Source organism: Echiichthys vipera, assembly GCF_963691815.1.
Source record: "Echiichthys vipera genome assembly, chromosome: 6".
Lineage (NCBI taxonomy): Eukaryota > Metazoa > Chordata > Actinopteri > Perciformes > Trachinidae > Echiichthys > Echiichthys vipera.
The window spans coordinates 24,615,062-24,638,679 of NC_139831.1; the positions used below are offsets into that span (position 1 = coordinate 24,615,062).

The following is a 23,618-nucleotide window of genomic DNA, read 5'->3' on the forward strand; positions in this document are numbered from 1 at the left end:
TTGACACATAAACAGCTAAAGTAGTAGCCTCAACAGAAGTGATAAACAGCTGGCAAATCACATTATGAAGCTGTTTGAACACATATATATAGAGAGAGATTAGTGTCTCTAAATCTCAAAGCACGCCCTCAAGGGTTAAATTAGCACAGCATTGAAATCATTTTCTTTTCTCATAGACTTGAAAAAATTGCCCTTCAAATGACCCACTTCAATCTAAAAAAGATGTTTCATCTGTGATGTGACAAAAGGACAAGAAGAAGAATTCCTTTTATGAATCCCGCAAGGGGAAATTCAATTTTTCACTCTGTTATTATTATTATACATGTTACACACACACAGGCCAGAAATACACACACATGCACAAACAGGACCTATATACATGCAATTAATAGAGAGATGTCAGCGCAAGGGGGCTGCCAATGGCCCTGAGCAGTTGGGGGTTCGGTGGCTTGCTCAACAGCCCCTCGGCAGTGCGCAGGAGATGAACTGGCACCTCTCCAGCCACCAGTCCACTCTCCATTCATGGTTCACACAGGGACTCGAGCCGGACCCTACAGCAGTTCACAGCCGACACACCTATGGACTGAGCTACTGCCCGGAGAGGATCAACATTTAACACATCTTATTGTAATATCAATAAGAATATTAACAGAGTAACATCTGTGCAATCATTTCAGAGACACCTCTTGCACCATATTGGAGAAAAGAAATTCCTTGGTAATAACCATGTTTTTTTCCCATTCTATATCAAAATACCAAGTACTCCAAAAAAAATATAGAAGCAGGTTTACCAATTATGCATCTTTTTATTGTCTCCCTTATACATCTATTAGTTTTATTAAAAACGTTTTTTATTAAAAAAAAAAGGATCTGAGTTTCCTATGTAAAGCTCTGGTACAGAGGTATGCTAAACAGAATCTCTGATTGCAGATGAAAGTAGATTTTTAATACCTGAAGGAACTGCATCAAAGACAAGGAAGGAAGCACAGGAATGTTATTCTCTGATAAAAATTCATTATATGTAAACAAATTACCCTCCTTGTTAAGAGGCCGACAGACAAGAACTATTCCATTATCAACCCATTTCTTTAAAAAACTATGACTTGCATTTAAAACATATGTCTTGGTTAGTCAAAATGTAACATTTGTGAGGGGAAAATTAAATGCTTCAAATGTATATTCGTAAAATAAAGTTCCGTAATGAGGTTGGAAGGTGGTTAGCACTGTCGCCTCACTCTGTGTGGAGTTTGCATGTTCTCCCCTTGTCTGCGTGGGTTTTCTCCGGGTTTTTTTCTCCCAAAGCCCAAAGACGTGCAGGCATTAGGTTAATTGATGACTCTAAATTGCCCGTAGGTGTGAATGTGAGTGTGAATGGTTGTCTGTCTCTTGTTTGTCTCTATGTGCCCTGTGATATACTGGCGTCCTGTCCAGGGTGGACCTCTCCTCACGCCCGATGTCAGTTGGGATCGTCTCCAGCCTCCCTGCGGTTGAAGATAAATGAATGAAAAATGAATGAATGAGGTTGGATTAGTTATAGACCACAGACGTCCACTTAATGAGACCACACCCCCTTCCGCTGTGCCTCTGTGTCTGTGTACAACGCCAGTAAGCTTTAGATGAAATGGTTCACGTTTAGCCAGGGTCCTCCAGTTCTACAAATGGACCAAGGGAGGCAGAGTTTGGACACTTTCTTGGTGGCTCAGTTTAGGGGGGAAATTCTCTTGTACTGCCTAACAAACAAATACATTAATATTGGATTATATAAAATTGGAGTATCATTTAAAATCAGTTATATGTTAAATACCTAGACATGCATTCTTTTTCACAAAGCACTACATAAGGATAAAGAGCAGGAGGTAGAGAAAAACAATTAGGGCTCAACAACCAAATGCTTTGGTTAAAAACTAAAGAGAAAACACAAGAATTGGCTTTGTTAATGTGAAAGCTGCAGACACTTCATTATAACATTCATTGCTGAAATAAGTTATTTTCTAAAAAGGCTATGTTTTACGATTCACACTCACAATCTGTTCCTGATTTGAGAACGTACGACACCTTATCCCGTCTTGCTTCAACCAAACAGAGACCGTCACAAATCAGATTTTGCTGGTTTTGACATCATCACAAACATAAGCCATCTGTTCTGTGGGGAACCTGTAATTTTCATGGTGGCACACACAGTCGCTCAAACCGACTCGAGCTCACTTCCTTGATTCGTTCATGCCTCTCATTCCTGTTGCATTCTTTCCTAAAGGAATGAAATAGGAGTTTTTCACTGTGAAATCTGCACACAAGTCCATGCTTGTTATCCACCACATGAATACCCATCTTTCTTTCCAAGTAAGACTTTATATAATACATTCTGTGAGGTCAGGGCCGGTCCTGGCTTAGTATGCAACGTCCAGACTGTCTGTGTGACAACACTGCATTGTTGCCCTATTTAGAAACACAGATAACATTTCAAGGTGTGAAGGGAAACAAGGATCTGTGATTATTGCACATGTCTCACTGGGGCTGTTTGTGTGTGTGTGTGTGTGTGTGTGTGTGTGTGTGTGTGTGTGTGTGTGTTTGTGTGTGTGTGTGTGTCACATAATACTTGTTGGTGTCCTCATTTGCATATATGTCAGTTTGTCTGTTTCTGCATGTGTGTCATTCTGTCTCTGTCTGCAGCGGTGTATATGTCAGTCAGCATTTGTGTCTGTGTATGGGATTGAGTTCATAGGCTAGACCGATCGACCTATATTCCCAGCACAACTACTACTGACATGGACACTGATAAAACGTGCCAGCCTATAATCTCCACTTACACGGGGCAAAGCGGTTTTATTTTGAGGCTGCAGGATATACTATGTCAGGGGCTGCCATATAGTCTCCTAGAGCAATGCGGAGGACAGTCCTGTAACCAGAGTCATTAAACTCTCAGATTAACCTACTTCTAGCCTTCTAGTGAGTCTGTGTAACTGGCTGAAGTAATGTGGGTTACAAAGCGATAATTGTTTAAAGGCTGTAGCAGCAAAACACCTGAGTGTATTGTACTGAGAAAAGGTGTGTTTATGAATTCAATTTTTCTTCTTTAGTATGAAGAACGTGTCAACCTTTTATAGTGAGATAATCTTAACCGGGGACTGAAAGGTCCCATATGGCAAAAAGTGAGATACCATGGCTTTCTTGATTATAAACCAGGTGGAGATTTTATATAAATACTGAGGAAATTTTAAAACGCTAAATCCACAGAGAAATGCAAACCTGTATTCAGAAACTGTGTCTTTACTATACTATATGAAGGTAGAAAGTGTTGCTACATGATACGTCATTCCCCGGATGCAATGACGGTGCAGAGACGCAGAGAGTGCAGATGCAGAAGAACGGGAAGCGAAGGAGAAGGTGAATACAGGTATATTTAGACAGTATGAGAAAAACAATGTGTTTTTTGAACATTAAAGCATGTAAACATGTTCTAGTAGAAACGCAAAATACAACCTGAAATGAGCATAATATTATATAATATATATAACATAGCATGGTACTTTTAAATAATTCTACAAGCACCACGGCATATATTTGCAGTCACCAAAGAAATCTTATACACCTTATATACTCATAAGATGCATATTATAATATATCACAGCCACTGATACTCATTACTGGGAATTTTGTACTAACATTGTATGTGACACTCAAGTGTGTATTACGCTATGATACTGTCTTTAACAAAAGACCAATTGTGTTTAGTATTATGTCACATTTTTCTTCATTATAACACTTTTATACAACAGTGACTGGTTAAACTTCAAAAGTGTGGTGAGTGACTGCTTACAGTGTGATAAGTTGATTTCTCTCCAGGCTTTGTTTCCTTAGTAACAAGGGCTGACTGCTCTGCTGCTGGTGTGACTAAATCCAGGGTGCATGTTTCAGGGTTTCTCCCTGCTCTAACACTCTGAAGCTGAAGCTCGTCACAGGTTTGATGATTGTTAGACTCAGGTGTGTCAGAGCAGGAAGAAACCTAAAACGTGCAGGAAAGTGGCCCTCGGCACCATCGGACCCCCCTGGTCTAGACGGTGGAGGCAGCACATTGGTGAGGAAGTAACAAGGTGTGAGTGGTTTGACTGTTTCCCAGAATTAAAAGCAAGGTATATAAATATATAACTATATAAATATATAAGTTAGCAGTCAGTTCGGGAGTGAGTGCATCCAAAGAGTCACCAAAGTGCCCATGAGCAGAAGCATTCACATTTTCACATTTCTCCAAGGATGTTGCGGGGCAACCCATGAAAATTTCCACAAAGTGTACTTTGTACTCAAACTGCTGCATGTGTGCCACAGTGCCAGCCATGACATTTACTGTTGGATAGCTTCTCTAAAGAGAGGTAAATGGAAATTATACTTTATCCATAAAATAAGTAATTTCAAGTGAATTCATTCTGATTTTGTGGTGAAAAAACAAAACGATGAGAGCAACTGTAAAGCAGTCCTGACAGTCACATAACTGCTCTACCTGTTATGATGCGTGAAGCAAATACAGGTCACATAACAGGAAAGTGCTGTGCGCATTTTTTACATAGTTGCTTTTTCCTGTGTAATTACATGGACAGAAACAGCGAGGTGATGCCTCTGAAAGCACACACTCATGGGTTAACCATAGCTCCCAAGATAGGTTTTTAAAGGAGCCAACTTCAGTTTCTACCCAAAAGGCTGATGGATGTATCCCCTCAATGACACCACACCCAAAGAAACTAAAACATTTTTCAGATAGGCCACATAAATGAAACTGTCCGTCCCATCTGTTGATGAGGGCCATTCAAGTGCACAGCAGTGGAAACTTTAGAAAGACATATTTTGGAATAACTTGGCATTGACATACCATGTGAAGGTATTTGGTGGGGGTGCGCGCTGACCTGCCACTTAGGTCCCGCATGCAGGTCAGACAGGCTCCGGCTCCGGCCCCTGTCACTGAAACTGTTACATGGCAGATTGTGTTGTAACCGTTTTTTCTAAACTCATCCAATGAGAACGGCTGGTCGGCGTCACATGACACAACTTTTACGTAACGGTTTTTTTTTTCTTCTGCGCTGCTCCATTGAGAATAATTATGGTACTTCCAGATCGGGAGCATGCAGTGTGGTCAGTACTTCCCGGCAGCAGCACACGCGAACATGAGCGGTACTGAGCAGATGTGTCCCACTTAGGTGAGAGACAACCTTTCAGAGTATGGCGACAGAGAGTGAGATGATGCTGCAGCTCGCAGCAGAAGCTTTCCAGTCGAAAAACTTCGACCTAGCTGCGGATATTTACGAGTGCCAACTATCGGGTATGGGAGATCCAGGGAGCCGACAGGAGCTGATGGTGAAGCGGGCAGACGCGCTCGCCTTCGGGGGCAAATTCACCGAAGCTTTCGATGTGTACAGACAAGCCTCGGAGACCGAGAGACTGAGACCGCTGCACCTGTCCAACCTCATAGAGTACCTGTCGGGTAGGCAAGACGGGGGGGACAGTCACAACAGGAGCAAGGGGAGAGGAGCGGAGGCAGGGCCGGCGGTGGCAGCAGCGGGACGCCCGGGGGCTGGTGCTACAGGCTTCGGGTACTTCTCGGACTTCTCCTGCCGGATATGTCTGAGCTTTCTGTTCGAGCCGGTGACTCTGCCGTGCGGACACTGCTTCTGTAAGAAGTGCCTGGAGAGGGAGAGGAAGGAGAAGGAGCGGCCGGTGATGTGTAAAGAGTGCAGGGACAGCTCCCGGGTCGCAGACGTGCAGAGTTACCGGGTCAATGTGGTCCTCAGCAACCTGCTGGTCAAGTGGTTCCCCAGCTCGCACCAGGCCGGCCGGCTGAGGCGGGAGGGCAACGGACTGTACGCCGAGAAGAAGATGGAAGCAGCGCTGGAGAAATACAACCAAGCCATATTGATAGGTAGGACAATATATATGTGTATGTATGTATGTATGTATGTGTGTATGTGTGTGTGTGTGTGTGAGAAACTTATGGACGCGGCTTTACAGAACATGTTTCTACATATTGCGTATGTAGCCTAAATATTTTTAATTCACGTTTTCAACTGTTACTCTTTAGTAGGAAGGTTCTTGCTACAAAATAGCAGTTCACGCGACTTGTCATGGGCCCCTAAAGACCTAATGTACCGTTGTTTTATATATATTATAAACGTATGAGTCTGTTTCAGGAGTGAGTGAGTGAGTGAGCACCGGTATGTGACTCTGTCAGCCTCTGCTGGCATCCTCCGAGCCTCTCGCGCCATGTGTTGGATAACACGCTTACGTAGGCTGGGCTAGTGGACCAAACATTGCGGAAGCACGTAACAGCCCCCCCCTCCCTCATTGTGTAACTTCAGACAATGATGCAGGCAAATGTGGGTCAAGGGTACTATTTCAGGTCACCACTAGGGACACTAAGATCATGTCCATATGTAATCGAGTTTATACAGGTAAAAGTGGGGATACACAGGTGAACTTTGACTTACAGACAGGACTTATTAGTGATATAATAACCTATAACATGCACCGGTTATGTTATATGTTCAGGCAGTTATCAATTAGGATCCTAGTCTGAAATAAAGTTGACATGCTCAGTATACCAAAGTGCTTTCTACAGCTGGATGCATGTGAATGTGTTTAGGTTCATCACTGTAACAGTGGCACTTTGTCAACTACTGAAATGGAGTCAGCGCAGACGTCTTACATGACTGGGAGACCTGACCTGACCTCCTTTGACTTTTCCCTGTTATGCAGCAGCTACAGTAGGTCACAGTACATGCTGGTTGTGTAAGTTTAAAGTTTTTTATTTCACAGACAGTTGAAGCCTCTGAGATATATACCATAGTCTCCCTGGCCTTCACTTGACAGATAATAGTTGTTTGTATTACACCAATATTTCCAGATTGGGCCCCCACCAGTAGAGCATTAATCTCCTCCAGTGGAAGCAGTGGAGCTGCTCTCACACTACTGTTGTGGAGCTGGGCAGCTCCCACAGTACCAGAATAGGATTGTCCTTTGCTGTTACCAGGATCTTTATTTTCACCAGGAATATTATTCAGAGCGAATCAGCGTGTTTAGATAATTTGCTAAATTAACAATTCAATTAACTGTATTTTGGAAAGACCCACTTCAAACCTCAAAATACCCGGAGAATTGGCCTGTTGGAGGTGTTGATATTTGATCCTGGCAGAGACGTGAAAGGCTGCCCCACTATCTGCATCTGCATGATCAACTAAAGGAATGCAGTGCTGTGCAAATTAGTTTGTGAGCTGATTCCCAGTAAGGGGAGGGGTAGCGCTTGTTGTACTTGCAGTATCTGTTGCATACCTAACCCTATACATTATTATATTATGTGTGTGTGTGTGTGTCTATCTCAGTGTGGGTAGGGGTGTAGCGATACATCATTCTGGATCGATATATCTATTGAACAATCCAATATCACCGATGCAAAGTGAAAATATTTATACATATCGTCATCATCTTTGAAATTCCTTTTATTAAGAAAGAACAGTTTCTTTTTTCATTTCAAATCTCTGGAAAAGCTCAATAATGAAATTCTTTTTGTGAGTTGATATAAATGTCACTGATTGTGTTAAATGGAGAGACGATATTGTCTGATATCGACTGCAGGCCCCTAAATTGAATCAAATCGAAACCGTATGGAGGCAGACTTTGTGATATCTGATGTGATAAAACTTGTGATATACACCCCTAATTGTGGGGGCCAAACTTGTTCTCACCCTAAAATGTGGGGATTCACCCTACAACTAGGTTAACCTCTTCTCTTTTGACATAGTTTTAGAGTTAAATTTAGAGTTGGCTCTTGATCAAGCCCTGATTCAGTGTGTTGTTGAGCCATGCAGTAGTTCTGGTTATGGTTAGGTTAAGCCTCCAGGGGAATTGATGCAAGTCTGTACATAGTTCTAAGAGTTATAATTGGCTCAGGTCTGTGGTCATTAAACACACATAAATAAAAGTATCATGCTTGTTCATCTGGCCTACTTTTAAAATATTGTTCCTGATACTGCACACAAATTCACATCTGCAGCCCGCAGGTCACCTAAAACATCTTAAATTCTCCTGTAAAATAATCTCTTCTGCTCTCCTCTACCCCAACGTCTTGTTTTTCACTTCATGTAGTGACAGTGCCTGAACTAAAGCCAGGGAAATATTTCCCTCTGATTCCCATATGGCTCGCTGCGACATTTGCATAAGTTTTTCGAGTTATGAAACCTGAAATGTGGGTGGCCTTGATAGTGCTGCACGGTTTTGTAACGCTGTACATGCTTTTCATAACGTGTTTTATAATGTGGCAACTGATTCCCCCGTTCATGTAATAGGAAACCTTATTACCAGTAAACTCAGCTTTCCACACATAAGGAAATAACCAAGTGGTAGCCATGCAGTTTTCAAATTTCTGCAGTATGTTGTGAAGCAGTTGCTTCAGTATGGGGATCATTGAACTCACTGAGTATGTAAAGGTTTTAAGCTGAGGGAAAGAGTGCTGAAACAGATCGAATGGGCTAATAATATGCTTAGTTGATTGACAGAATACTTATTTACAGCTACTTTGATGAAAGAGTCATTGTTAAAGTAATTTATTAAGTAAATGCTAAACATTCCCTGGTCCCAGCTGTGATAATCTGCTGCTTTTCTTTGTTTTACATCACTTAAAATGGACCATCTTTGGCTTTTGGACTGTTTATCAAACAAAAACAACCAATTTATTATCTTTTAGAAAAAATATGACTATCTCTTTTCACCATTAATCAATAAAAACAAAACTGCAGCCTTGTTCTCTTGTCACATACTAATGTCCCTCCTCTTCTCCTTAGCACCCATGGACCACATACTGTTCAGTAATCGCTCCCAGATCCACTCCAGCCTGAGACACTTTGAAAAGGCTCTGCGAGACGCTGAGATGACCTGCAGACTCATGCCTAACTGGTCCAAGGTATGGCAGACTAATGATCCTGCATCATAGAAATGGATGTAATGATGCAGTTTATGTTAATAAAATATCAAAATCTCCCAGCTGATATATCTCCCTCGTGCCTACAGGGTCATGTCCGTAAGGCCCAGGCTCTGGTGTCGCTGGGCAGGACAGAGGAAGCTCTGAGGGAGTACCTGGTCTGTCTGTCCATAGAGCCTGACTGCAGACTGGCCAAGACTGAGGTGCACAAGGTAAATGCAACATTAGTACTGTAGTGGGCTCAAACTAGAGATACACTTTGATTATTTGTTTTACTTCATAGTTAACAGCCTAAACCATCCAATAAGTATGAGAGGGATCTCACGATCTACTACAGTATTAAAGGTCCTATATTCTGCTCATTGTCATGTTCATACTTATGTTTTGGCTTTCTGCTAGAACATGTTTTCATGCTTTAATGTTCAAAAACAAATTATTTTTCACATCCTGGGTGTCTGAATACACCTGTATTCACCCTCTGTCTGAAACGCTCTGTTTTAGCGCCTGTCTCTTTAAGACCTCCCCCTGAAAAAGCCCAGGTTGCTCTGATTGGTTTCCGGGTTTTCTGCGCCTGCACTCTTAGTGTCTCTGCACCGTCATTACAGCTGCTGAATGACGAATGATGTATCAGAACATTCTACCTAAAGAAGAGTTGTGACATCACAACCGTGCAGAAGTCCTGACGGCTCGTTTAAAGACACAGTTAATGAACACAGACTGTGTACATTCCTCTGTGGATCGAAACTTATGATACTTTCACAGTATTTATATAACATCTCAATCTGCTTTATAACCAAGAAAAGACATGGAAATCTGACTTTTAGCAATATGGGGCCTTTAAGCAATTTGTCATTTCTTTTGTTTTGTCCAGTTGTGTGTAGCGTGCTTTAAAGAAAACACTACACGCTGCATTGGGGATTGTTATATTCACATCATTGCATGTTGTTCTTCTCTCAGCTCCTCAGCGATATCCTGGCTCCAGTTACAGATCAGGTCCCTGAACACATCTCAGACTGCTCCAATATACTGTCTTTCAGAGGAAACATCAAGAACAGTATTAACGCTTCCTTCCAGGTAAGAGACGTTCCTTCTAGCAGGCATTAAAAAAAAACCATAACACTGAGGGGACTTGAAGTTTTCCTTATCCTCTCCTTCTGACCTTATCCTTTTCTCAGATCTTTAGTCCCAGCTTGTCGTCAGCGTCCGGTTTTACCCCCACTCCTCCTACACCTGTGAGGTCAGAGGGAAGTGAGGTCAAAGGTCAGAAGAAGCCTGAGGTCCGGAGGCCAGACCACTGTTTTCACCTCAAAAGGAAACAGGGGAGCACAGAGGAGGAGGAAGGACAGGGGAGCAAGAGAGCCAAGTCTGGTAAGCTTTTTTGGAGTTTGTGCACATCCATGCATACTCACTCCATTAGCTGTATTTGTGTCTTATCTTTCATGTGGTAATTTCCCCAATTCAGAGCAAGCAAAGGTGACCGATCCATTGAGTTTTGCAGGTGGTGACGTCTTGGACCCAACAGACCTGGAGTGTTCTCTTTGTATGAGGTGAGATTTGCTTTTCAGCTTGATTCAGACCTAACCTTTATGAACAGCGAGTCACACACATCATGCAGTATAGTTAGCAGTTGTGTAACACGTGCTGAATTGCAACTGATGATTATATAGCTTGTGATTAAACTCTGTGATGCGCAGCAGCTTTTTTGACATCGATATTGTTGAGGATCACCTTCAGAACTCCTACAATCTATTTGACTCCAAACTTTTATCTCTGGTCCGCCGATTTGTTTATGTCGGAACTTTCAAGTTGAAGGAACTTACAAGACAACTTTAATTGGGCTGAAATCAACAAGTCAATCGTTTAATTAACCGAGGTTAAACGCGTACAATCTCACAAATCTCACAAAGCTTTATTCTATCTTTCCCTGACCGCAGACATCCATCCTCATCCTTTTTGTAACGCACACCTTCACCTCAAGCAGATTGTTATCTTCACACGCTAGGTAGAAGCCACTGTGTACTTGCGCTTTCCTTTGTGGTTGAATCATATGTATCTCTCTCTTCTACTTGAATACTGCTACAGGAACACTGCTTCTATCTTCTAATTGTTATGCACATGTCTTTAGTCATATATCAACTCTTTTTATGAGCACGTTTAAGCAATAGTATCTTTAAACATAGATTATATAATATAATATATATCAATGTACAGAAATGCAGCCTGTAAAAAGTAATAAATTGTTTCCATGGTTTTGAGCTTCTGTATTTTTGTACCTTTCCCACTTAGACTGTTCTATGAGCCGGTGACGACGCCGTGTGGCCACTCGTTCTGTCTTCGGTGTCTGGAGCGATGTCTGGACCACAACCCACAGTGTCCACTCTGTAAAGAGGAGCTGTCTGAGGTAAGTGCTTTAATACCCCCTAGGATGTTTGACCTGTGATCTAAACTAAATCCAGTTGGGATGAAGCGATCCAACTTTTCTCTTCAAGTACCATTACTCGGTTACATATTATACATTATCTATACATAAGTATCTATTTTTAAACATCTGTGTACCTCACATTTGAAGTCATTATTGATCTGCTACTATAAACATGTTTCTAATGTAGCCTCTGTCTGTGTCCTTGTCCAGTACCTGGTCCAAAGGCAGTACTGTAAGACGGTATTAATGGAGAAACTGATATCGAAGTATCTTCCATCAGAGCTCATAGAAAGACAGAAAATCCACCAGGATGAGATGGCTGAGCTCTCAAAGTAAGTTTGTGTCCTCCTCTGCACTTCTCCACCATCTTAATATCTGAGCATCTTGTTCTGTATGCTCTGTTTTATCTTCTTTCATCAAATATGATCTTTTCTCAGATAAAGGCTTGTGTATGAATATGAATGACTGAAATAACACTGTGTGAATATGCTCTACTGGTACTTGACCTACTGACCTATAGTAGATAACACGTGTGTGTCAGTTGACACACTGACCTACAGAAGATAACGTGTGTCTGGAACACTGGCCTTCTATCACACACCCTCTCCAGCATCAAGTATCACTTTCCTGGAGGCTAGAATAGACTACAGTAAATAACCTCTTACACTGGAGCGAATGGTGCAGGTGTATGGAGGTCAGAAGCTGACAAAATAGAAAATAAATAAATGACTGGATTATATAAATTAAAATGCCATCAAATAAAGTCCTTAAGGGAAAATGTCATGACCCCCATTATACTCTTAGAATGACAGATTAATAACAACAAATGTAAACAAATACAGAAGCAAATTAAAACAAAAATACACATTTTGTCACACCTGAATCAATGAATTGATTCCTAATTGATTTTAATTATTCTTGGTACATTAAATTAATTTATCAAGTTTGATATATCAAGTATATCAAGTATTTATATATATATATTTATATTTTGATACGTTTATTTATTTTTTATTTTGGCAGCTTCCACCCTCCATATAGATGGCGTATGAACAGTTATTCTGGATTATAGACGTCATAATCTCAATTTCAGAACATTTTAAGGACTTCTATTTACTTTGGCTTATAAATTGAGATTGAGAGCTTATTCTTGATCCTGAAAACATAAATACATGCCTGTGTGTATTTATTTATATATATCATTTTCCTTGTACCATGACTCTGCTGTGCACCACATTAAACACTTGCACCTTTATGTTTTTCTCTCTTCAGTCTTAACAAGAACGTGCCTATATTTGTGTGCACCATGGCCTTCCCCACTGTGCCGTGCCCTCTCCATATCTTCGAGCCGTGCTACAGGCTGATGATTCGCCGATGCATGGAGACAGGAACCAACTGCTTTGGCATGTGTCTGGAAGACAACCTCAAAGGGTCAGTACTAGGACAGTCCTCACGTGTACTTGGTCACGTGTCTTTTACACTTTTGTATGTATGAGTATGTATGCAGGAAGTGTAATATAGTGCCCTATCTTCTCCTGTATTCAGATTTGCAGACTACGGGTGCCTGTTGGAGATCCGCGATGTGAAGTTCTTTTCCGATGGCCGCTCAGTTGTGGACACCATTGGCAGACGGAGGTTTAAAGTCATTCAGCACAGAGAGAGGGATGGATACAACACAGCCGATATAGAGTACCTGGAGGATGTTAAGGTATGAACAGTGGAGGGAGAGAGAAAGAGATGACGGGCGGGAGGACTGGACATAAAGGGGTAGCTTGGAGAGGGATGGAGAAGTGATGGCTTGCCAGATGTTCTAACTCAAAGTTGTTTGTTTTTGTGTAGGTCGAGGGTCTGGCAGTGCATGAGCTGCAGTCACTGCATGACACGGTGTACGATCAGGCCCTGGTGTGGGTCAACTCCTTGAAGGTCGAGCAGAAGGACCGCATTGAAGGACACTTTGGACCCATGCCTCAGAAAGACTCTGAACTTAAGGTACACATACACACACACACACACAATTAACAGTCACACTTTACTTAAACGATTCATCGTTCGTTCAACTGTGTCTTATGTTTTCTTAGAAAAAAAAGTTATTCGTGAGGCAGCAACCACTGAAAACATTTTTTGACATGTCAGTGGGCATGTACGAGGATATTGTGCAGACACTGAGGCAGACCAGGTTGGAAAAATAAGGACAAATCAATTCTAAATGGAACAATATTAGAGTCACGGAGCAGAAAGCGTACGCATGTCATTAACAGCAGAGCAGATATCAGGCAGAAAGCTGGGATAACTTTACAAACTGGCAAAGGGCTGATGAGCTGGTTATATAAACACTGAAGGACTGAGAAGGAGAGTCAGATGTGTCCACAAAGTCAGCATGGCCCAGAGCCACAGTTATCATACCAGAATTTTCCTTTAGTTATTGTTCTACTTTTTGTGCCTTTTAAAACCGTCTCACTGTGCCTCCTCCTCCTACAGGACAGCCCTAACGGTCCCTCCTGGTGTTGGTGGTTGCTAGCTGTTCTTCCGTTAGAAGGGCGAGCCCAGCTGCCGTTCCTGGCCCTCACCTCTCTGAAGGATCGCCTCAGCGGCATCCGTAAGGTGCTTCTCTTCATGGCCCACAGCAGGCACCGGTGACATGCTCCTTCCACAAAGTGTGCACCCCTCCTGGAAAATGCAGTAACCACACCCTCACCACCCAAAAGCAGCAGTTGACCTGTTGCCCTTCCTTTTTTTTTGTTTGATGCACAAAGAACTCATGTTGATGTTGTTGCACCGTGCTCGTTGTAGCACCATTCCTATTCAGAAGATAATCTGGACTCATCTGTGAATCGACAGCAAACTTTAGCAACAAAGATTGCTGATCTGAGAACACCTTCCATTCATAACATTCACTTCGCAGGAAACCAACCGTTCAGACAGGAAGGACATCTCATTTCTTAAAATGACAGTACTAAAAAGACTCGATCTGGGTTTACACAGAGTCGTCACCTACCGTTATAACATTGGATGTCACTCTGACTAATGCGCACACGCTCAGTCTATGTTTTTGTCTAACACGTCCTGTGTGTGACAACAAGCTGAGCTGATATGTCTCCTTCATTTGTCCAGGTTCCACTGTTGCCTTTCTGGCCCTCCTCCATTTTTTTTAAAGTTCTATGCTCTTCCTCTTGCATACATGTTGTGTGAAAAAAAAGCAAACTTTGCAGTCTGATCAGTGAAAAAAAAACTGAGCTGCATGTCTGAACATAGCTTTAGAACAAAGACAAAGCAAGTTCAGACCTACAAATCCATCTACTATATTATATAATATACTATATAAATTCAGTAAGAGACCAAACAATGAATTTGCTCTTTTTGTGTAAATGTTCTTCTGTTGATTGAATAATGATGATAATCCTGATTAGATGCGTTTAATTACTAAGTGTAGACATCTACAGATAAACCCACGTGTTTACTATTCTGCCACCTTTACCGAAACTATAACAGTCGTGTTTTCGGCTGCTATTCTGTCTTCCTTTCCTCCTTGCTTCCTCCATTTCTGTCCCTATCTGACTCTACGTCATGCAGCTGAATAACAATAGACTGAATCTTTACATTGGCGTGCTTTATGGCTCTTGTTCTTGTGTTTTATTCATCCTGTGTTTTTTTTTATTTGTTGGATTTATTTTCCATTATTTATTTTGTCATTATTTATGCATGCAGTGACATTGTTTACATTTCACAAGACGAGATGTTGAGCTGCTCACTTTCCAAAGGCTTTTTTAACTTAACATTTGACCCCAAACATCAGCAGTAACACCCTGGTAACTGGAGGGTATTATTACTGTTAAAAAAAACACTATTTACACAATCAAGATAGAGGGGGTACAGACTGAAAACTGGACTCTGGAACTAGAGTTGAGGGCAGACTGTCTCCCGGACCACATATTTTTAGATCACTCGTGACCCAAAGCAATGCAGTATTTTTATTGGCCTGTCCCAAATTGGAGCTATGTTGACTTGCATTCCCTCGCCGTCAGCAGCCTCTCTGTAGCAGACATACTTGTAATACTTACAGGCTTTAAAGGGCCTGTCGGTAATGTGGAAAGCAACATCTGGATTTTTGATACCATTGTGTCCTAAGTGTATTTATTTAGTATTTATTCTGACTTATTTTGCACTTCCACTTTTAAGTAAGGGAATTAAACAGAGAGGTCTCAGGATGTGTATTTCCACTGTTGCCAGAGTCAGAATACCTAAGTATTTGGATAACCACGGAATACAGTCAAATCTTCTGGTGGTTAAAACACTCTCTAAGTGTAAGCCTATTTGCATTGTTAAGCAGGCCAACACTACTGCGATCAAGATCTCCATTCAAAAGTTTGATTGGTTTATGTGTGTGTGTGTGTGTGTGTGTGTGTGTGTGTGTAAAGGCCAGTGCCTTCTGTCCACAGAATAACGCGCTGTGGAACAATTTTTCATGTGAAGTAGCACATACCAGACTTATTTTAATATTCCCCTTAATGGAAATGTATCCATTTCAAACATGAGTTGCTCAGAAAAAAAATACATATAAATGGGGGAAAAAGAGACGTATTTCTGAGTAAATGATATTGAGGCCTTGCTGATGTCTGTGACATTATTGCTTTTACATGGCAAGTGCTAATCTCTGGAAAACATACGAGATTGTTGAGCTTTGCCTTCAAAATCTTTTATTTTGTATATGTGTTTGATTTGACATGTTTCTATGTTCTTTGGGTTTTTTGTGTTTTCTAATTTTCTTCACTTATTGGTGTGTTTTGTTTCTCCTTATTCCACATGTGATAGTACAGGGAGTGTCATGTCGAATCACCCACATTTATGATTTTCTATTGAAAGGGCCATGTGATGCTATAAAGCGAAGAAACTGATTAAGTATTATACCACAATCTTAATATTTTACCTATCAAAACAGTTGCTATTGTATTGTTAGATGATTGCATTATGACTGAATCAAGCAGCAATACTGTGTTACATTTTAGAATAACTGCTTCCAACTATCTCTCCACCATGTTTAAAACAAATGCCCCAGTTTGCTGATATCTTAACTGGTAACCACTAAGAAGCTGTGATGCTCAAACTGGACCGAAAAGGGAAAACGAATCAGATATAAACACGCCTCCAGTGTAAAAGCATATCACACCCATGTATTTCCTGATAGACCTGAAAGAAGGGAAAATCCACATCCTTTTTTATTTTGAACGGTTTCATAAAAAAAGAAACCCTAATATCTGTGAATTATTGTTCATCTGTAAAAGCAGTTCTAGTGCCTTAAGTTAGACGTCTTCCATTTTTACTTTGATGTATAAACTGCAATGGCAACTACTGTATGCTAATGTTCTGTGTGACAACCTGGAGTTCCCTGAAAAACACCTTATTATAATGTCTTTAAGAACCTGGACTATGGCAGTGATGTTTGTGCTGAGATAAGGGGTTAGCTTTATTATAAACAGGTCACAAATTCATGCTAATCTCTTTGTGATCTGGTTTCCAGAAATCCTACATATTATGGAAGGGAAGGGATTTCTTGTGTTTGGAGAAATTTGAAGAATAACGCCCAAAACATTGGCCGTACCTTTTCGTGACGTATACGAACCACTGTATGAGGATACGTTGATTAAAGTACTAGCTAGCACCAGCAGCGGGTTAGCTTAGCTTAAAACAAAACCCCCTAAAAACCTTGTCGTGTTTTTTTTATTAAACAAATGATATAACATGACAACTAGTGAGTTTTACAGCCACCGGTTCTTAAAGACATTGTCGGATTTAATTGAATCTTTTCCCCACGAGCAACCAACACGCTCAACATTATCCCCCGCCAACAGGTTAACTCATATTAATAACAGCAACTCCAATTGCTAATATGTTTGTGCTTCTTAAATATATGGAAAGGGATGCAAATGTTTGTCACTGATGAGATTCCATACGATTGGATAATCACAGGAATCAGGAAACGGCCCAGGTTACAAGCTCTGACCTAGTTGGGACGTGAATACAGTGGCATTTATCTTGGTAGGGGTTGAAATGATGGGGGTTAAAGCTGCTGTTACGGCTTGATGGTATCATTTTGATATTGTGTAGCACTCCGAACCCTTGATAACTTCGAACACTGACCTTTTCTCCTCGTGTCAGGTCAACAAAGCATCCCAGAGTAGCCCCCAACAACACCACCTGTAAACTGTCAATCGGCTTGTGATTTCAACAGCTCCAGTTTCCTTTAACAGCAGTGCAGATGTTGAAGAAGTGAGATCTTTTTGATTTATACAGCTATGCAAAAAAACAGCAGGATGGTGGATTATTGCCCACGGATATCTTTCAGACTTTTCAGAATCCAACCATTGACCTTTTGAGGACAACTACCTCTAGCATCCAAGCAAGGAAAAACTATGCTTCCTAATTTTGTACCTTTTTTCTTTTTCAAATTTATGTGACCATACCTCATCATCTGTATCAGTATTTCACTTGTCACCTAAAAACTGCAAACTGCAAAGCTTTCTGTGTAGTGTATTTGATAATGAGCCCAAACAGTCCCGGGATTGGAAGTATTTGGAGGAGCACTGGATTTGTATCTTCTGGCAAAGTGAACAGCTCTCGTATATCCTCCAAAATTCGCTAACTCTAAAAGTCTTCACGTGTTATACGTTTTTTGCCAAGTGCTCCTCATGATTTCAAATATTTGCACTGACTTCAGTCACTACTTTGCCTGCTTCTTTCAAACCTCCCGTAGAACTCCGCAGACTCTAAACCTGTCGGTGAATTGGAACAAGATGAATGTATTTATGTCTGGACATCTCTCTGATGTTTTCTGTACATGTATGTTTTTGATAGTAAAACTTTAGTATGCATTACTTTTGCAAAACTACAGTGTTGAATTTAAAAACCTGTGAATTAAAGGTTTGTGTTCTTGGTCCTGCATTGGATTGTGAACACACTGGACTGGACTTGAGTCTGACGTCTCCTTTGTTTGTGTGCTTCAGAGAACACTGAGTTTTTTAGAACGCAACAGATCAGATTACTTATTACAGTTTGTTCTCAATAATTCACAAGATTAACGAGAACCTTCAGTGTAATCTGACTTATTTTAAAGCACAGTGTTGAAGGTAGTCAGCATTTTCAGCAGACAGAGACTTTAATAATAGTCAAATGTATTTTGGAAACAATAGCTTCTCCTTAAGGCTTCACATATTATGACATATGCTTTTATATAACATCGTAAGTTTTGTTTCCATGTCTTTTTGACTATAAAGCAGGTGGAGGTGCTTTAAAAATCAGCATCAAGACGCATTAAAGCCTGTTAACGTGTTCTAGTAGAAACTCAAAATACAACAATGAAACAACAATGAAAATAGCAAAATATGGGACTTGAATAAAACAAAATAATAGCTGTAGTTTTATAGGGTTTACAACAAGAGACAAATATCAATAATACTTCTTATACTTGACTTTTATGTGTTAGCTTAAAACACCGTTACCACCCATTTTTGTAAAGTTCACTAATTCACGTGTTATGACGTGTTTGGTTCATTTGTGCAGAAACTGTTCTTTATGTGACGGTAAACTCAAGTGTGGTATCAGCCTTCTCAACTAAGTCTTGCCAAGAAAGCAAGTATGTTTTCTCCCAGGTTTTCACTATAGCTCTTACGCAATACTCTGTATCTTTGGAATTTTTTTTAAATCTCTTCTATAATTTAAAGTTCTGTGGGTTTGAACAATGTTTAACAGGACAATATGCACTGCTTTTCACAGTCTTTCCAGTGGACAGTGGGATTAAAGAGGTCAAAGAATGAAGTAGGGGGACATTTCAAGTTGAGCGAGGTGAGATAATAATTAGATAAATACTTATGTTCACATGCTGGCAATGTGACCAGAGTCGTTGTGTTTCATAAGTCCTGTTATATACCAGTTAGGTAACAACTCATAAACATTACATGTTTTAGAGTTAGGTCAGAAGGCAGTAAAACACCGTAGGTTAGGAAGTTTTAGCCAAAACAAACGGTTGATACAGTAAATGTGCACAACTAAACCAATATGGGTCATGAAAACATTCCTCTACAGTAAAAGGCCTCTGGACGAAAGTCTGCACCACTGACGGACAGACTCAAGCTGAGTTTATACAGGAAGAGGAGGGTGTGTGTGTGTGTGTGTGTGTGTGTGTGTGTGTGTGTGTGTGTGTGTGTGTGTGTGTGTGTGTGTGTGTGTGTGTGTGTGTGTGTGTGTGTGTGTGTGTGTGTGTGTGTGTGTGTGTGTGTGTGTGTGTGTGTGTGTGTGTGCGCGTGCGTATGTGGTGTGTGTGTGTGTGTGTGTGCGTGCGTGCGTGCGTATGTGCGTGCGTGTGTGTGTGTGTTTGTGTGTTTGTGTGAGAGTTAAATAAGGCAGAACAAACAAGGGGGAAAAGCTAACAAAGGACTTTTGAACAGAACTAAACTGATTCTTAGAGAGCGAAAACACGCTGAGAGAGAGAATGTGTGAAAGAAATCTTACATGTGCATGTGGAGAGAGTGGGAGAGAGAGAGAGAGAGAAAGAGAGATATCTTTTGTGTACAAAACTAAAGAAAGTGACAGCTTGTTTTTCTCACACATATGTCTCCAATATGTCTCACAGAAAAAAAGAACAGCGCTAATGTGCAGCTGAATGACGGAGATATCCAGAGAGAGAGAGAGAGAGAGAGAGAGAGAGAGAGAGAGAGAGAGAGAGAGAGAGAGAGAGAGAGAGAGAGAGAGAGAGAGAGAGAGAGAGAGAGAGAGAGAGAGAGAGAGAGAGAGAGAGAGAGAGAGAGAGAGAGAGAGAGAGAGAGAGAGAGAGAGAGAGAGAGAGAGACAGAGAGAGAGAGAGAGAGAGAGAGAGAGAGAGAAAGCTGGACAGACAGGAAAGCTTATGCAAGCAATGCAAATGTAGGTCACAGTTAGAAACCTACAAAGAGGCAGAAAAAGGTATTAGAGCAGGAGAGATGAAGGGAAAGAGCAGCGTCTCCTCCTCCTGCCTCCCTTTTTATTTGTTGCTCTTCAGTGTAATTACACTGCAGCAAGTTGAGCTCGCTGCAGTCCCACAAGGACTCTTAGAGATTTGAAGGCCTGCACATGAAAATCCCAGTGCCTCTTAATATAGAGCCGTAGAAGCTTTAATGAGAGCAGCATATATCAGTAAATGTCCGTCATCAGAACCTCTACCTGGTGTCTAGGATGTATCCTGTTTATGCAAATCAGAGCTCAGTGGACGAGACTCAATCAGACTCAACCATAAATACAATAAATGAAGACCTTCAGTCAAACGTACATTGTGTTTGCCACTGTGGTGGGAAGTACATTTACTTGTGTACAGTTTTGAGGTACTACCTTACTGGAGTATTTACATTTTCTATTACATCATCCTCCACTACATTATAGAGGAAAATATTCCATTTTGATTTTCTTTATTTCACTTCACTACATTTATTTTAAAGCTTTACTTACTTTGCAGATTCAGATTATTATTACAAAAATATAAAAGACTAATAATGCGTGATTTACCATTAGAGGTCGAGATGAGGTGAGACCTTTATCCCCAGGGATAAAGTTGTTAAGTCAGCCAGCAGTAGGCTATATAAAGCAAATTAAAAAGGAGCAACGCCTTTACTCGCTGCATCATTAAAGTAATGAACACATTAATACATCACTGTAATCTAGTGACATCATATAGGATTCGGAAATGGACCATTCATCATGAGTACGTTTTCTTTAGGTACTTTAATTTGATGCCGATACTTTTGTACTTTTACTTAAAGGGGAACTTTAATATATTTTTTAACCCCGACCCTATTTTCCCCATTTTCTGTGTAAGTGACTCATGGCAACACATTCTTTTTTATCCTGCCATAGTTTGGTGTGTAGCTACTGCTGCAGGTCGGTAACTTTAGCTAGTAACATTAGCCAACTGTCGCTCCGTCTGCAGCTCTCCACTCTTGAAACAGCATTTTTCTTCAGAGAAATGATGTAAGATGTTGACACTTGGTCTTGTTTAAATGAAAAGCATAAATAAAATGTTGAATTGAATTGAATTGTCTTTATTGTCATTGTACCAGTACAACTAAATTTACAGCACAATCCCTTAAAGTGCAGAAAATAGTTGAACATTAAAAACATCAAAAAGAAAAGACTAGACCTTTGAAGGACACATTTAAAACAACAAGCTTACACACCAACACGCGCACACACACACTCTCACCACCCGAGAATATCCATACGTCTGTGGCTAACAAAAGGCTTGTCACACAATAATTGGCTTCATTTTTGCAAAGATTACAAAGATTAAGTAAGCTTTTACTTAAAGTGTAATTTCAGCGCAAAATCATCCAATGGTCTTTTCCTGCACTTACATACATCAAAGCTATGGAGACTAACAACTATTAACGGAGAAATCCGGGAGAGTAGCTAACAGCTGGATGTGGCTAACAGTGATTAGCTCGGGACATTACGGTGAAGGCATTAAAACGTCTTCTTTAACCACTAATACTGCTCAAAATAACACGAAACCTCTGCAGCAGCATGAGAAGAGTCCCTACACAGAAAACAAAGCAGCAATGGGCTCCTTCCTTTTGGATTGACTTTGGTCATCGACGTGAACGGACTTCACTATGAGAGGAGCTGGTACAGGGGCCAGTAGGTAAGTCTTTAAAACCCTCTTTTAATAAACTCCAGTTTCACTAACTACTTTGTTGGTGCTTTGTTTTCTGTGTAAGGACTCTTCTCATGCTACTGGAGAGGTTTGGTGTTATTTTGAGCAGTATTAGTGGTTAAAAAAGACGTTTTAATGCCTTCACCGGGCTGCCCCGAGCTAATCAGTGTTAGCCATGTCCAGCTGTTAGCAACTCCACCTGATATCTCCGTTAATAGTTGTTACATGAAAAAAACTATCTCGATGGCTTATTTGATGTATGTAAGTGCAGAAAAAGACCATGGGGTGATTTTGCGCCTGAATTACACTTTTAAGGTTTGACTATTTACTGAAAATTTTCAAAATAACCACATGAGTCTACAACAAATCAAAGACATCAAGTGAAATAGGCAGAACACAACCTAATATGTAGTTTATTTGTATGCATTGATTTACTGTATGGGCCTATGTGTTTTTGTCTTGGATAACTGAATGTCCCATGCCACGATACAATTATTACACAAGACAAACAAACAAAGTGCAGAGGTGTAAGGTATTTCAGCGTCATTAAAAGGGAGCATTTGAATCATCGCTGACAGAGCTGATGGCAGCCGTGACACGTTTGATTTGTTTTTAATTTAGGCATCACAAATCTCTTACAATTTGAAACAAGGTAACGATCAAGTTTTGCGTGTAATGGTAGGACAGGTAAAATGAGAGGATGGAAGAGCTGCGATCTGTCTTCAGAGGTAAATATGATCATGCCCTCATTGCACAGTTCTAAAGTATCTCACTGGAAACAGAGCGGTCACTGATTGGAACACGGGTCTGTTTTTCCTGCGCCGCACAGTGTTGTCGTTGTTGTGTTAATTGAAATCCACTGTCACAGTGGGGATCAAATGGTCAGCTATAATATTCCTAGAAACACTGACGGTTTGAGAATGCGACCTCGCCCGGTGCAGGGTCACTTCAGTTTGTACACAGAGGCGGCAGAGGTTGGTGCAGTCTGACCGAAACCCAAAGCATGCAGAGTGCCTCTAATTTGCTGCTGCTGCGTTTCCTGTGGAAATCCAGCTTGGCCTCTGCTGCCAAAGGGATGGTGTCCAAAAAAAACACCCTACAGTGAAGCTTTACCTATCTGACAATGAGACAGCTTTGTTCAAAGGAGCTGTACTCCACATTTAGAACATTAATACAGCAGCAAACAGATTTCTAACATACTCCCTCTGTCTGTGTTGTAATCTGACTTTCTCGCTTTGTTTTGGAAGTGGGACCGGCTGCACGAGCATTTTAGTGCCAAGGGCTGTGATAAAGTGTCTGTATTTTCTTCAGTATTTTGAGTACAGCACCTTTAAATGTCCACTTCAAAACAGCACTACACACTTTATGCTATACTTTGCTGTATGTGCTGTTTGTATCAGGTTATTTAAACTGCACCAGAGACGGTTTAGAAGCGAGACGATTCAACTCCTAGTCATTTCCTGTATCTGTGTCACATTTGTTTCTTACATCTCTTAAGGAGACTAGCAGCCGTTCCTGAGTGTATTGATTTCAATGGGAGAAGTGTACGTGAACACAGGTTACCAACG

At 40.9% G+C, this 23,618-nt stretch overlaps 1 protein-coding gene across 1 annotated transcript; it reads left to right on the plus strand.

The window, feature by feature from the left end:
* Positions 1-5,208: 5,208 nt before the first annotated feature.
* Positions 5,209-14,653, plus strand: LOC310948360 (LON peptidase N-terminal domain and RING finger protein 3-like; the record flags this gene model as incomplete). The annotated part of the gene is made up of 12 exons (XM_083915453.1): positions 5,209-5,905; positions 8,820-8,938; positions 9,046-9,168; positions 9,914-10,030; positions 10,132-10,324; positions 10,419-10,503; positions 11,243-11,357; positions 11,589-11,710; positions 12,651-12,809; positions 12,924-13,086; positions 13,218-13,367; positions 13,857-14,653. The coding sequence occupies 12 exons, from the start codon at positions 5,209-5,211 to the stop codon at positions 14,013-14,015; spliced, it is 2,202 nt and encodes a 733-aa protein (XP_083771579.1). The 3' UTR covers positions 14,016-14,653.
* Positions 14,654-23,618: the final 8,965 nt, after the last annotated feature.